The 16,424-nt window shown below is 42.5% G+C and overlaps 1 protein-coding gene across 1 annotated transcript; it reads left to right on the top strand.

Annotated features, from left to right (window-relative positions):
- Window positions 1-795: 795 nt before the first annotated feature.
- On the top strand, window positions 796-15,284 carry LOC139310615 (E3 ubiquitin-protein ligase RNF135-like). Its single transcript, XM_070934806.1, has 6 exons — window positions 796-1,200; window positions 5,208-5,414; window positions 7,349-7,484; window positions 9,232-9,309; window positions 12,202-12,303; window positions 14,755-15,284. Exons 1-6 carry the CDS (start codon window positions 796-798, stop codon window positions 15,282-15,284), a joined length of 1,458 nt encoding a protein of 485 aa, XP_070790907.1.
- The last annotated feature ends 1,140 nt before the right edge of the window (window positions 15,285-16,424 follow it).

Below are 16,424 nucleotides of genomic sequence, written 5' to 3'. Positions count from 1 at the left end.
CGTATCCTGTTTGCCCGGTTCCCCAAAAGCAAAGTACCGGCTGCACTGAAAGTTCACGTGGATAGTTCCGGCCCCAGTGAGAAAAGGCTCCTCTGCGTGCCCGGAGGTTTTGCAATCTCTCTCTCTCTCTCTCTGCCAGATTGTTATGAGGAAGAGGCAACGCAAATCTCTCGAAAGAGGGACTTCGGAGCAAAGGCTCTAAGGAAAGCAACTCTTCCTTCACCCCCCCTCCCCTTTCCTCCAGTCGTTAAATCGCTAGGAAACAAGGAGGCGAGACGGCCCGGAGTAAGTTGAGAAGCCTGGCTAAAGACACGGTTCCTTGGACAATGTAACAAGAGGACGTGTTCTTGGGTCCTTCCACACTTTATCTCATGTTTCTGAGGACTGGGACTCGTGTACTCTTGGTAGAAGCTTCTTGGATGAGAAGGGAAATGTCTTCAAAGAAAGGAAAACCAGAAAGTCCAGTTTCCTCTTGAAAAACCACCTTTGGGACTTGCCAGGAAAATTGCAGGGATCATCAGACCAGGAGTCAAAAACTGGCCAGAAGGCAGGCAGGCAGGCATGCACGGAAGGTCCTTGTCTTCTATCTCGGCGACAACCATAGTTTTACGCGGTATTAAACGGACACGCAAAACAGCATGGCAGGAGAGAGAAGAATAACGCGAGCCGCGCGTCCTTTCGGTTCTGTTTGGAGCCAGCCGGGGTGACTTCAGCCTGAGCCGCCGGTTTTTGTTTTGTTTCTCGCACCGCTCCGCCCTCCGGGAAAAGCGGCCCAGCGGGCGTGGCCAACACGGGATGAGTAAACTCCGTGGCCCCGGGGCGCCGTCGGCGGAGGATATAGCCATGGCTTCTGCTGTCCAGGAGCCGACGATGCCCGTGTGGCTGACGGCGGAGGAACTGCAGTGCTCCATCTGCCTGGATCTGCTCAGCAACCCGGCCACGGTGGAGTGCGGCCACAGCTTCTGTCTGGGCTGCATCCGAAAATGGCTGAAGGGCCAGCACGAATGTCCCAACTGCAAGCGCCGTGTGGACCAGAAGTTGCCCAAGCGCACCGTCTTGCTGAACTTGATCTTGGAAAAGTATAACTGCCTAGCTTCCAGCGACCCAATTCCCACGGGGACCTCGCGTCTGGCGGAGCCGGGCTTCCCAGACGGGGCGAGACGCAAGCGGGACTTCTCCCTTGCCAGGCAAGGTTTTCAGGTGAGAAGGAAAGGTCTCTTGGCGTGTCTAAAATGGGGGTCTAGCCGTGATTCTTCAAGGGGTTGACCAGCTGGGTGGCTTTCATTTTCTGTCCTGTCAGTGTTATTCTGAGCTTCTAGACAAGCCAGTCTCTCCCTTCTATCTGCAGTATGAAATGCAGATTTAGATTGGTTGGGAAAGAGTTATTACGTCTGTGACACATTTTAAATTTCTCGGTGGATGTATAGGCATGTATATGTATAAGTATACACAGATGCACTCTAAGGAAACAGCTTGCAGTTGATAGGATGGGCATTTTTGGATAAAGTCAGGGTAACTCCGATACTCTAATACAGGGGTCTCCAAACTTGGCAACTTTAAGACTTGTGGACTTCAACTTCCAGAATTCCTCAGCCAGCTTTGCAAACATACAGTACAACTCCCCAGGGATTGCTCTGGATATCCCATTCATGGCTTAAATTTGAACCAGGGATCTTCTGCATTGATGACCTCTGGAGTATGTTTAAAAGCCTTCTTCCTTGGTAAACAAATAATCAAAAAGCAAATAACTGGTTTCTCCCATCTGTCTTCTGCTCACCAACCAGCTACTTGCTTCCAGCTTTTGTCCAATCATTTATGTCTTCTTTCATGGCTTTGAAGTATCAGCTGTCAAAACTGTATTTGATTTGGGCCCTTTTAAAGAGATTTATTTATGATGCAATAAAGTATTTAGCTCTGAGGAATTCAAATACTTTAGCTGGATATATGTGTCAAAATTGTGTGCCGTGTTTTCTTAAAAGTTATATTTGATCTAAGGACCCAGAATCAGTAGAACATTTTCAGCATTTTTGCCGTAAGTCCTTACATTCTGCAACATTTGTGCAATCATTTCTGCAGTGTTTGTACTATAATAGAATGCAAATTATTCTTTATGAGACAGTGGATCACCACATGATGTGTTATAATCAAGAGTTAGGGTTAGTAACAGAGGGTCAGTGACACAAAGCCCTGCATCAGGTGTGGAGTAGGTGTGATAAACGGTTTCTCACTGTGTCAGGGCTGTAAGTATGTAAATGAGATGGTCAAGGCCTGGCAAAAAAACAAAGGATTTTTCAGGTTGAGTTCCACCATCTGGTTGCAGTTGATTCACTCTGAACTTTCCAATTAGAGACATTTTAGGATTAGGTATATCCCTCTGCAGCATGGTAAATATGGATGACTACATTGACCAGCTGTTGGCTGAAATGATAACATGGGACATCTTGGATGAGCCCCCCCCCCACTTCCAGGAGCAATCAAGCCACTATTTATTTATTTAGCATATGGCAAATACATGGACATTTGGTAGTTCAAATGTTAATATCAGACATTGGGCCGGTGTAAGCTCTTGATGGACATTTGGACACAATGTGGATATTTTGTCGAGAAGCACCACAGTCACATTGAGGGGTAGAGACAAAACCCCACTTTGGTCAATGAACACAGCTGTGGTTATTAAGCCTTACTGGAAACCAGCCTCAATATGCCCTTTTATCAGTTTTGTTTATCCGTTGCCATGTATTTAGAGAGCCAGGCATTCTACAAAGATGTCTGGCTGCCAACTGTCGTTAACTGCCAATTCTTCAATGTAGTCTGGCTGCCAGTTGTTACTAGTCGTTTGGTTCACACTACCGTGCTATCCAGGGTACACCACGAGGAGGCAAACTAGCATCATACCCCATCAAGCCACTGCTTCTGAGGAAATACTGGCCTTCTGCTCCTTCAGGTATGAAGAAGGAGAGGAGAAGGAAGGCCATTCAAGAGGTGTTTTACTCACAACCCCCACTCCCCAAACCCAGGTGTATCGGAAGGAGATCCTAGATCTGTTCAATCTGGAACAAAAACAAAAGAAGACAAGGAAGTTTGTCTTCAGGCATATGCAATGGGTAATAGGGAACTACCTGTGGGGTTGGTAGATGGATGTCTAGCAAGGCCACCCGTTCAATGTAGACCAGTGGTTCCCAACGTGGGGCCCACGTCCTACAGGGGGGCAATTTGATTTTTAATGGGGGAAATTCAAAAATGAGCTATTAACTGCATTTTTGAAAGCCCGCTAATTGTTCTTATATATTTGTGATGAAACAGCTGTTTCATTTACCTATTGTTGTCTTTGTTAAAGTGCATTTCCTAGGGCCTGGTTTGAAAAAGATATCCCAACTGGGGGCAGGAGGGAGCAACTGCCAGCCAATTACATGTGTTCCCACTAAGGATCATGGGACTGGCAGAGTCTCTCTCTCTCTCTCTCTCTTTCCTGTGGGCTTTGCTGCTGAGTGGTTGCAGGGAGAGCTGCTCTGTGGGGAGACAGAGTGGATGGCTGCTGGGGGAAGCCCAGCAGTGAGGATACAGAACCAGGACCCAAGTTTAAATAAGAAATTGTTAGATTTACAATTATTTTTAGTCTGTGTTTTTCCAGGCCGTGTTTTACAAGACTTTTCCTCTCCGAGCAATCTGGGGCTGGGCCACGCATGTGTAGGCCTCGCCAGGCCTGTGTGATTCACCTCCACCTACTGAACTACCAAAGCATTTCCCCACTAAGCTGCAGGTTCAAACCGAGTGGGCAAGTAGGGGGGTCATAGGTTACAATCCCCCTTCCATTCATGACAAAGCTGACTAAATTGGAGCCCAATATAAAATCTCTCTGCAGCAGGCATCACGCACAAGGATCTCATTAACTTAATCCTACAATCCTACATTTTCCCAGGAGTAAGTCCCATTGAAGAAATTGGTACTGTCACGGGGGGAGGGGGGGAAATCAGGATTTTAGAGATGCTTAGGTGGGGCATGGCCAAAAGAAAGGTTGGGAACCCAAGAACAGTTAGTTTACTTGAAGGGTGTGTATTCCCAGATCTGCCAGAAATTCACAGAAGAAATGCAGGCGTTCAGAGGAGTCAAATTCCAGCTGACACTAAAGGTTGCCCACCAGAAAAACAGCCCTGATGGCACTGAGGAGTTACCCAGATCCTGTGTTTCATCACAAGCTGGAGGCTTGTCCTGCAGAGCAGTGAGATCAATGTGGCACTAGACAAGGCATTCCCCTCACTATTCAGGAGATGCTTGAGAAATGGACCAGTGGGTTTCAAAATTTGTTACTACCGGTTCTGTGGGTGTGGCTTGGTGGGTGGGTGTGGCATGGCTTGGTGGGCATGACTAGGTGGGCGTGGCAGGGGAAGGATACTGTAAAATCTCCATTCCACCCCACTCCAGGGGAAGGTTACTGCAAAATCCCCATTTCCTACCAATCAGCTGGGACTTGGGAGGCAGAGAATAGATGGCAGTGGGGCCAGTCAGAAGTGCTATTTACCGGTTCTCCGAACTACTCAAAATTTCCACTACTGGTTCTCCAGAACTGGTCAGAACCTGCTGAAACCCACCTCTGAAATGGACCCAGAGAGACTCCGGCTAGTACTTGAAAGAATGCAGACACTCTGGCTGGACATTGCCCAGTATTTATTTCTGTTTCTCTTTCTGTTACTAGTTTCTTCCTTTTGGCATTCCCTGAACTGCTTTTTCTGCATTTCCTAGAAGAACAGTCATTAAAAGGAGAGAGACAGTTATGAGCTGACTAGTTTCACTTTTCAGAAGCAACATAGAAAGAGACAGAGATGCCAGCTGAAGCAACCTACTTGCTCTTGGCGGATCTCAGAAAACTCAGCAGGGGCTGGGCCTAGTTAGTATATGGGTAGGAAACTGTCGCAACAGACTAGGAATTGAAACCATTTCTGGAGGAAGGATGTGCCCAGAAACTACATAGATGTGATTATGAAGTCAGCAAGAGCTGAGTTTGAGTCAAACTTGGGAGTTTGATCCAAAAAAAGTACTACTTATTTTTAAGCAGTAATGGGAATGCTGGATTGTGAGAGGAGTTGGTTTAGCTCTCAAACTGTTGAAACTCTTTGTTGGAATTGTAAAGGGAAAAAATTAAATGTTGAAAACGTTCAGATTTCTGTATAGAGGTCTTTCATCAGCAATAGTCTCTTTTCTGATTTTAGGAGTATATGTTTCAAACCAGAAGCTCTATTTCAGAAGCCTTCAGTTTTATGAAAAAGTGCATTTGTGATCAAGAGGAAATGGTGCTAAGGATCATTGAAGAAGAATGGAAAGTGGCTCGACAAATAAGAGACTCCACTGACAAGCAGCTCAATGGAAAAATTCACAACATTTTGGATTTGCAGAATAAATTTGAAGAAGTGATGATGGTAAATCATTACATTAATGGTACCATAAAGATCTATTTTATTTATTAAATGTACCCTATTTACATGGCCGCTCATCTTACAAAACTGTGTAAACATATTTAAAACACAGAAAGTCCTAGAACTATTTCTGAACAAACAAGAGTAGGAGTGGGTGCTAATGTGCTTTGGTGGACCTTCCATTGCAGAATAGGTTGATTTTTAGTTATTAAATTTGATGATCCCAAAAATATAATTTGGAAGGCATTCTGACTGCTATTAATGGACAGACATGTCATGATTTCAAACAATAGATACCTGTATGTATCAGTGGTGAAATGTAAAATTTGTTACTACCAGTTCTGTCAGCGTGGCTTGGTGAGGGGGGTAATGTGACTGGGTGGACGTGACCAACTTTTTTTGTTTTACTTTTAAAAGCATTTTTTCTACAACCACTTCAAAGAGGTTGTAGAAAAAATGCTTTTAAAAGCCTTTGATGATCCCAGCTGGGCTGCGCATCAGAGGCTTTTTTTTTTACTTTTAAAAACATTTTTTCAGCTGAAGAAAAAATGCTTTTAAAAGTAAAAAAAAAAAAAAACCCTCTGATGATCGCGTGGCTCAGCTGGGCATGTGGGGTGGGCAGGGATTTTTGCTACTGGTTCTCCAAACCACCCGCCGTCATCGCTACCGGATCGGGTGATCCGGTCCGAACCGGGAGCATTTCACACCTGGTATCTATAGAAGTATATAGTTATACTACAGTATTGGGTTGACTCCTCAGTATAGTATTCTAGGGGTGTTTTTTCCCTCCAGCCCTACCCAGAGTTCTGAATTCTCTGTACTATAGATTACAGATTGTTACCAGTGCTGCTTCTCCTCTTTTCTTTTCTTTTTTTGCTGACTTCTGAGTATATGCAACAAATACAGTATTAAAATCTCCTTTTCTCCATGCTGCAAGTATTGACTTATGGCAATTCAGGCAGTCCCAATTGCTGTTTTTAGGTGAATCCTATGTAGTCATTAGGTGTGATGTTATGCTATCACATTTTTGACCTCCTGCTGGCTTCCCCATTGACTTGTTGGAAGCCAGCAATGAAGGTTAGAAATGACATTAGGTGATTGAAGGATGCTGCAACATCATAATTGCTAGCAGTTGCCAAGGCCCAAATTGCTGGTATGTGAGAATGACCTTGGGAGATTTGTACTATCAAACTTCAAGACTGATGTCAGCCTTCCCAGATAGATCAGAAAAAGAAGTATGATCAGGTGATCTAGTTCTACTTTATTCTGACTACTTTAGCAGACATTTTTAGGGATAGCTCCATAATACAGCCCACAGAAGTGATCAAGATCAATTCGAACTGTCACTAAGTCCAACTAACTGAGGGAGTTGCTACATTACTTGTCAAAAGTTTACAACACTCATAATCTGCAAACCCAACTAGCAGATGTGATGTTCCAGGAGTACTCCCAAACTGCAAAGCTGCTCTCACTAGAGGAGTGCAACTCCATCTAAAACATGGTTAACTTGAAACTCAAAATCCAACCCTTTCCTTGTCTACAGAACCTCCATCTTCTCGGGAAATAATTTCATTTTTTCTCCCTCATCTGCTCTATTATTAGTTGGTTAATCTAGTGGTTAAAGCATCAGGCTAGAAACCAGGAAACTGAGTTTTGGGTTCAACGTTGACTGTGTGACTTGGGCCAGTCACTCTCACTCAGCCCACAACGTTGGATTCTGGTGACAAGCCAGTCGGTTGGTTTCTGTCGCAACCAATCGATCAACACTTGATCCAAAAAAAACAAAAACAAAAACCCAACCAGCAGACTTCTTGCAGGGAAACACTGGGAAGAAAAATGGTTCTATTATTCAGATTCTAATTACAGAATTGAGAGAAATGCTTACTGAAATCTTGCTGGTGCCTTGTTTAATTCTTGATTTATTTTTTAATTGTTAGAAAACTTCATCAGGACAAGAAGCTTATATTGGCGATCCCATTCAGAAGATCAGCAATATTGCCAGTGCTGTTGAAGAGTTAAGGAGACAACTGGAAGCAGCAGTTTTGAGGAATTTCCCAGCGCAGCCATCTCAGAGTTGGTGGAATTTTCATTCCCCTCTTACATTAAGAGTAAACATGTGCTGACTTATTACAAAGCTTTGAATATCACTAGGGAAATAAAACCACTATGGTCTGGCATAGTTAGTCTAATCTGATGATAAACATGAGAAAGATGGCATCATTGGATCAGATCTTACTATGACTGGTGTTCTGTAGCTACCAAATTCTCCTGGGTAGTGAATAAATAGGGTGTGATGGAAATAAAATCATAGGGCTGGAAGGGATCCTTGGAGGTCTTTGCTTTTGGTTATTGAATCTTATTTTGTTCTTTCCTCTGATCCTTTATATCCATGGTTATTACCTTTTAGCAGACCTCACCCATTAGCATCCCTAAAGTGTGTTCTTTGTTGTTTGGCAGGCTCTTTTTCTAGCTTTGTCAGTATGTTGAACTCACTGGCAATATGGATATGGAATCTCTTTGATAGAGTTTTGCTTCTCTTTACGGTCAAGTTGATTATTACAGTAGATGTCTATGGAGAATCTCAGTCATCCAGGTCATGGTTGTCCCAAAGGTGCTTTTTCAAAAGGCAACTGGACTTTCTTTTTCTTTGAAGACGTTTCGCTTCTCATCCAAGAAGCTTCTTCAGCTCTGACTGGATGGTGGGGAATGGAAGGATTTATACTCCTTACAGACAGCTGGTCATTTGCATCCTTTTAGCGAGTAGTTAAGGTCAGAAACGGCTTCAAAGAAAAATCAGAAAGTCCAGTTGCCTCTTGAAAAAGCACCTTTGGGACATTATTACTTGTAGGTACTAGAAACTTTATAAATAAAAGAACTTTGCTGTTTAGCAATGTCTATTATGATACACAAGCTTTTTAAAAAATCTTATGTTTTAAAGAAATATATCCTATAAGAAAAATGTATTTAAATTTCAATTGGTCAGTGAGAGGTCAGCACAGGTTTGATCAGAGAGCTGTAGACTTTATACTCAGCAAGTGGAGGTCCTGGCCTATATAGTATACTCAGTTTGAGGAATTCCAGTGAGACAAATCATCATTGCATGATGCCTTCTTTTTTGCTGAATGCTTTTCAATATCTTATCCTTGCAATAGGAATTAGCAGCTGTCAAGTTTAGACGTGAATTTGTCTCCTTAAGCAATAGTAGCCATATCTCCAAAACTTTCTTTTTTTAGATAGAATAAGTAGCTGTGGATGCTATTGAACCACAAGTCCCTTCATTCCTTGCCATTGGCTGTGGATAACAGGTGTTGTTCTTATGCAATCTGTGGACAGCCATTAGCTCCCTCATTCAGTTTGAATCGAAAACATATGGGTGGTCCCATTTCCTGTGAAAATGGCTTTTCTCTGAAATGAAGTGCTGATCAAAGTGATATGGGAACCTCCTAAAATGGATCAGGGAGAATTTCTTAAGCTGAGATTGAAGCTGAAACATAACAGCAATAGCACTTAGATTTATATACCGCTTTATAGTGCTTTACAGCCCTCTTTAAGCAGTTTATAGAGTCAGCCTATTGCCCCCAACAATCTGTGTCCTCATTTTACTGACTTCAGAAGGATGGAAGGCCGAGTCAACCTTGAGCCTGGTGAGATTCAATCTGCCAAATTGCAGTTAGTTGGCAGTCAGCAGAAGTAGCCTGCAGTACTGCACTCTAACCACTGTGCCACTGCGGCTCTTAAAAGCAGCTACTTGTGTTCTGCCATGCAATTTCTAGTTTCAGTGGCTTAACAGTTTGGATTTTTGTTTGTTTGTTTACTGTAGAGCCTTCTCCAGGAACCAGCAACAATAGTGAAGCTGCAGCTAATGGAGCAGAAGAAATGTTCCTTCCCAGTGATTCCTGTAGGTAGTTTATTAACTTTAACTGATTTTTGGGGAGATCATAGTCATTATTCCATTAAGGAATCATTTTCTACATTCCGCTGTTTATCCATATTGTTCTGATGTTGTGACTGTTAGATGTTTTTGCACCAGCCATGGCAGTTTCTTAAAAGGCCACCAGATGGGAGCAAAGAGTCACCTTTGATCCCACTGGTGGGTCAGGGGGCTCCAGCCCCTGCAGCCCCATTGGGGAGAGTTAATGACCCTCCGTCCCCCTCACACCCATTGGTAAGGGAGGGGTCAGGGGCTCCCATAAGAACCCCTGCGCAGGGGCTGCCCTCTAGCTTTTGTTCTAGCTCCCTTCGGGACTAATCCAAGGGCTCAGTCCAGGCATGGATGCCTCCATGCCAGGGAACTCATTTTCTCTGCTTTATCCTTAAATAAAGCTTCAATTGATTGCATCCCTGTGTGCTGCCTCTTTCTTGGAAGTGCCTCAATGAACCATCGACCTTGTGAGGGCTCTCACAGTGACATTCCTGGTTTGATTGAGCAAAACAAAAACACTTGCTAGATGGAATCTTTTTTTAAGGGTACAAATTGTTACAGATTAAAGCACAAATTTGTGTAGTTTTGCACATTACTTAGCTCAAATCACAATTACAGGAATAATATGGGATTAATATACAGGAATCAAAATGCTTATCATAAGTATTGTGGAACAAAAATAATAGGAGTAGTCTTAATCACTTATTTGTCTGGTCATCTCCTGATTGCTACATGGTTTATATGAGACAGAGAAATATTGTGAGTACTCATGGCTGGTCTGGGAGCATCATGCTTATACTGATCCAGGGCTCTTACCATATCTGTTTGACTGGCTCTGTCACTAATCACTCTAAACAATCCTTTGGGGATTTCTCCAGTTATGACACCCTGGAATCTATCACCGGGTTCCCTGGTTGGGACATGCACAACTGGCCTCCCAATTGGCATGGATGAAAAAACATCATTTAGAGGAACATATTATTCAGAAGGTTCTAGAATGTGCCGAAATGAACAAATTAACATTAGAATTAAATTTATTTATTTATTTATTTATTGTTCAAATTTATATACCGCCCTTCTCCCGAAGGACTCAACTCAAGGAAGGGCGGTGAACAGCCGAAGATAAAAATACATAGAATACAAAATTTAAAAATAGTTTAAAACAAATTAAATAGTATTGGCCCACGACAATTAAAACACCCCCAATTTAAAATCAAATTAAAAACTAAATTACTCAATTAAAAGAGTTAGGCCAGCCCGGCTTGTTGGAATAGAAAGGTCTTGAGGGCGTGGCGGAAGGTGCGTACATCTGGAATCATCCTTATCTCCGGGGGCAATTCGTTCCATAGGGCAGATGCCCCCACAGAGAAGGCTCTCCCCCTGGGGGCTGCCAGCCAACACTGTTTGACCGACGGCACACCGAGGAGCCCCTCTCTGTGGGAACGTACTGGCCGGCGGGAGGCTCTTGGTGGCAGAAGGCGATCTCGAAGATACCCAGGTCCTAAGCCATGGAGTGCTCTAAAGGTGGTAACCAGCATCTTGAATCGCACTCAGAAGACCACCGGAAGCCAGTGCAGCTCGCGCTGCTGCATCTGGACCAAATGAGAAAGAAGATTCAGAATATTATACGGTGTGGGATGATTGGTACAGGTGGATTGATAATAGAATAAAGAATAGATAAAAGTTAATATAAATCTTAAGATGCATATGTAAATATTATGATGAAAAGTAAAAGAAGAATCAATCTAACCTGTGTAGAAAAATAACACTGTCTGACTGATTGTACTGTATTGTATTATAATAAATTTCAATAAAAAAATTTTAAAAAGAAAAAAAAATATCATTTAGATCAGTGATGTCAAACTTATGACACTGATGTCACAGGTGACATGCCATGTCATTTATGGTAACAAGTCAGGCCTCTATAGTCAAGGGGTGTCAAACTGGTGGCCCGTGCGCCGGATGTGTCACGTGCAGGCCATGCCCATCCCAGCTCCATGAAGGCAAAAAATGTCACAATACATCATGTAACTTCAACGTGATGTAGTGAGTTTGACACCTGTGCTTTGGACCCTCTGAAAGTTGCACTAGAAGACTACTCTTGCGCAGCCCCTGAGGCATCTGAAAATTGCACAATCATTCTCGCAAAATTTTCAGAGGCTCCAGAAAATGCATGTATTCCAGAGAGTCTAGAGTAGAGGAAGTCCATAGAGGCCTCTCTTGTCCAGGATGGTGTGTGTGTGTGAGAGAGATGCTACCAGAGTCAAGGTAGGCATTTTCTGAATTTTTGGATACACCAAATCTAAAAGGTTCACCATCACTGATCTAGATTATTCCTGCTCATGTAAAGGAAAACAAGGAGCCTGAGTGGTTACTAAGGCAGCATTTAACATCCAGCTGCCTGCAATTACTGTGAGTTCAATTCTCACCAGGCTCAAGGTCGACTCAGCCTTCCATCCTTTCTAAGGTAGGTAAATTGAGGACCCAGTTTGTGGGGGCAATAAGCTGACTTTGTAAAAATATACAAAAGAATGAAGGCTATTGCTTAACGCACTGTAAACCGTCCTGAGTCTCCGGAGAAGGGCGGCATATAAATAATAATAATAAAAAAAGTGTTGTTGTTGTTTTAATTTTCTAAGGCTGCCTGTGGGATCCATGTGATATTGAGTGCTGTTCTTGGAAATTAAAATGATACTAGAGACTGACACTTAGCAGGATGCCAGTTTCTCATTTAATTTTATTGTAATTAAAATAGAGAATTGTCACCTATGCCAAGGGCAGTGACTATGGCTAGCATGTTGTCTGCTTCTATTTAAGTTAATATGAGTTGCAAAATATTGCAAAAAAAAAATTGAATATTTTTTACAGTCCCAAGGAATGATTCCATCCAGGAAGCAAGCAGCTCTTCATCATCAGCGCCATCTCCTAGGGACAGAGAATTGCAGATGATTTCAAGTAGATTTTCTCAGTGTAAGTATGTTCATTGCCGCACAGACAAGAGTGATATTGAGATCTACAGATGAAACACACAAACTTTCCCTTTCAAAAATAATTTGAAAACCAGCTGTTGAATTGATATTTCAAACTATTTTTTTTTCTGGAACAAGGTAATTTATATTCCCTCGAAGAGCGCAGCTTTTTTTTTTTTTTTTTTGCTTTCTTTAGAAATAACGCTATATAGTATCTATTAAATAAATGTACTAGTGTTAATGAAACAAAATGAGGTTAGCTTTCAGAGCTCTTGGGCAATAATTTATTTGGTTATGTAACACATGGCAGTGGCAGGTTTTTCAAAATTGTGTGGACTTTTATAACAATTTTTTTTCTGTGCTGGAGAAATATCAGAACGTACCCTTTTCTAATCTAGAATCATTCCCAGAACTATCACCCTATAGACTTGGACAAATGTATTGGTTCAACCTCCACTTTTTCCCATGAAACTGACACCCGTAAATGGCATCCCTTATCCGTTATTCCATAGTCCATGGCAATATTTCTCTCCCTTAGCAACTTTAAGATATGTGGACTTCAACTCCCAGAATTCTGCAACCAGCATGCGTTGAAGTCCGTGTATGTTAAACACTGGTCTGCAGAGCAGGCTCTTGATATATGACTTCACATAGTCTTGTAAATTATAAAACAAATGAAAATGGTATGGACAACTAACAATACCGTTAACCCAGCCATGTATTCAGTGTTTTATTCCTTATTGATTCTCATTCTACTTATGTATTTATTTATTTTACTGAAAACAAAACCACAGTATTCCGACTAACGCTCTTGTTTCTTTTAATATACTGACACAAATGAATGCTTTGTCTGCTACATCCTTTAATAATCCTAATTGTAATCCAAAAGCATATCTCTCCCCCGCCTCATCAGATCAAAAGGGAAAACTTAAACCTTAATGAATTACCAAAGAAGACCTAGGCAATGGCCCCCTCCCCAGCAAAACATTCAACTCAGTGGTGTGAGGAGCCATGGAGATGATCTTATAAAAACTATTCAGAAGTCACTAAAACAGCAGATCCAGAAGCAAGTGTTGCACCCAGGGAGTCAGGAAGCACTACAGGTAGTCCTCGATTTACGGCCACAATTGAGTCCAAAATTTCTGTTACTAAATAAGATAGCAGTAATTTTTTCCCATTTTATGACATTTCTTGCCAGTCGTTAAGTGAATCACTACTGTTAGTTAAGTTAGTAACACGGTTGTTAAGTGAATCTGGCTTTTCCCATTGACTTTGCTTGTCAGAAGGACTCAAAAGGGGATCATGTGACTCTGGGACACTGCAAATGTCATAAATATGAGTCAGTTGCCCAAGGGTCTGAATTTTGATCATATGATGATGGGCATGCTGCAATGATTTTAAGTGTGGTCATAAGTCATTTTTTTCAGTGCTGTTGTAACTTGGTCACTAAATGAACTGCTGTAAATCAAGGACTACCTGTAGTCTTCCTATGAAGTCAGTTTCCTGATCTGGTCTTCCCTATATGGCTGACATCAGTCCTAGGGAACTGGGGAGTATTAGACTGAGACTGGTTCTTCCTGACTCCCTGGGGATATGAGGGAAGGATGGGAAAACACAAGCAGACTTGCACCTGGCTTTTAGAGTTTTAATGATGTCTGGATTGTTCCTTCAGGGTCATCCCCATGGCACCCTACACAATGCCCATGGAGACTGGGTAATTTGGGAAGCTGAAGTCCACACATTTTGAAAGACCCCGAGTTAGGAAAGACTAGAATGTTTGTTAAGTACCATTCACATCTTCTAATGCCCGTAAGAGTCGTGGTGGCGCAGTGGTTAGAATGCAGTATTGCATGCTACTTCTGCTGACTGCCAGCTGACTGCAATTTGGCAGTTCAAATCTCACCAAGCTCAAGGTTGACTCAGCCTTCCATCCTTCCAAGGTTGGTAAAATGAGGATCGAGATTGTTAAGAGCCATATGCTGACTCTGTAAACTGCTTAGAGAAGGCTGTAAAGTACTGTGAAGTGGTATATATGAGACTAAGTGCTATGTTATTTTCTCAAGAAAAAAATAAAAAATGCAAATGCGCCAACAGGGATAATTAAATATATACCAAGCTATTCACAAAACTTGTGTTGGATATAACAGTCGTGCTTCACCAGCATGTTTATATATCCAATATGATCAGGCAGTTTTAATCTCCTATAAACTAGTTGAATGTATGTTGGGTTATTAATTTACAGTATGTACTTGGCCCAATTAGATGAATGAATCAATCAACCAATAAATGAATAAATTTCAACTCACTGGTCAAAGTAAGCTGCATTATCCAGACTCATTGGCAATTAAGACAAAAAGGTTGCAGGTAGAGAAGATGGGTTTTGAACTGTGAACATATCTCCTTGATTTAAGGCTCCTAGAGATCTGTATGTTTTTAATTTTACTTCACTTAGGGATGTCCATCGTTACATTTGATGATGAAAGAGTTGGTTGCAGTCTTGAACTCACAGGCAATAAAAGGAAAGTGAGAGTGTCTTGTGGTCGTAAAGAATATGAACGTTCCACGAAGAGATTCCGCAACAGTCAGGTGCTGGGTTCTCCGGGTTTCTCTGAAGGCTGCCATTACTGGGAAATAAACACCAAGGAATCTTCTCAATGGGCCATTGGTGTTGCCAGTGGGAACATTGGCAGAAGCGACCGACTAGGGAGAAATGAATTATCCTGGTGCATAGAATGCAATGGGCAACGTATCTCAGCATGGCACAACAGTCAAGAAACCAACATTGATGAAGATAGGCCTTTGCGGGTTGGAGTTTTCCTTGACTTTCCAACAAAAAGTTTGTCTTTTTATTCTCTTACTGATAAAGAAACATGCTTACACAAGTTTGAAATCAGTGCAACAAATCCAGTTTACCCTGCTTTTTGGATTTATGGTTTAAAGGTTGGTGAGAGTTTAACTATAAATGATATTAATAGGAATTAACTTTACGCCACAATTGTATATTGTCTTAATAAGCATTTGCCCTCTAAAGACTCTTTAAGAGTCTGATGTTTTGCTGTTTGAATTATGAAGTGCGTCATCTTTTCCTGCTTTCTGAATGGAAATGAGTCTTACACAGGGTGAGCATGTTGGAAGCTTGCACTGTCATTGGATGGAGGTTAGAAGTTGCACAGTTTCAAAAGAAGGTTTGCCATGTATAAATATTGTCATCTATCATAATCCCTACATAGCCAGTTACAGATTGCCCTTGACATACAATAGTTTGTTCAGCATCCATTCAAAGTTATGGCAGTGCTGAGCAGAGGATTTATGACTAGTGCCTAAAGTTATGGCCATAGCAGCACCCCTATGGTCATGTGATCATGATCTGGACATTTGGCAATCCATTTGAGCTAATGACCACTTGCCAAACATCCAGTGATCATGTGTTTGCTATATGCAAACTTCCCTGCCAGCTTCCCCACAAAGTCAATGGGGAAACCAGCAGGGAATGTTAGAAGTCATTGGGGCAAGTCTCCCCATCCATGCTTCTTCTCGACCCTGGCTGTGCTTGTGCCATTTGGGCCACTTGCACATCTCCATGAACCCTTCCTGACCTACGCTCCACCTCCATGCACTCTCTTTGACCCATATGGCACTTCTTGCACATCCATCCCAAGCTGTCTTGCACACCCGTGCATCCTTCCCAACCCATGTCGCACCACTATGCACCAATGGTGAAATTCAAATTTTTTTACTACCAGTTCTGTGGGCATGGCTTGGTGGGCATGGTGTGGCTTGGTGGGCATGGCAGGGGAAGGATACTGCAAAATCTCCATTGTCACCCCACTCCTGGGGAAGGATTCTGCAAAATCCCCAGCCCACTCTGGGGCCAGCCAGAGGTGGTATTTGCCAGTTCTCCGAACTACTCAAAATTTCCGCTACCAGTTCTCCGAACTACTCAAAATTTCCGCTACCGGTTCTCCAGAACCTGTCAAAACCTGCTGGATTTCACCCCTGCTATGCACCCTCCCCAACCTGCACAACCTGCACACCCTTCCTGACTGACATTGCATTCCATATCCTTTCTGACCCTCACCACCATGCACCTCTCCCCAATCTACCTGCCTCTTGTGTACCTAC

Source organism: Pituophis catenifer, unplaced genomic scaffold, assembly GCF_029215685.1.
Source record: "Pituophis catenifer annectens isolate HBS135680 unplaced genomic scaffold, rPitCat1.0.hap2 SCAF_2, whole genome shotgun sequence".
Lineage (NCBI taxonomy): Eukaryota > Metazoa > Chordata > Lepidosauria > Squamata > Colubridae > Pituophis > Pituophis catenifer.
Note: the sequence above shows the minus strand (reverse complement) of the source record. Positions and strands in the feature narration are given on the sequence as shown.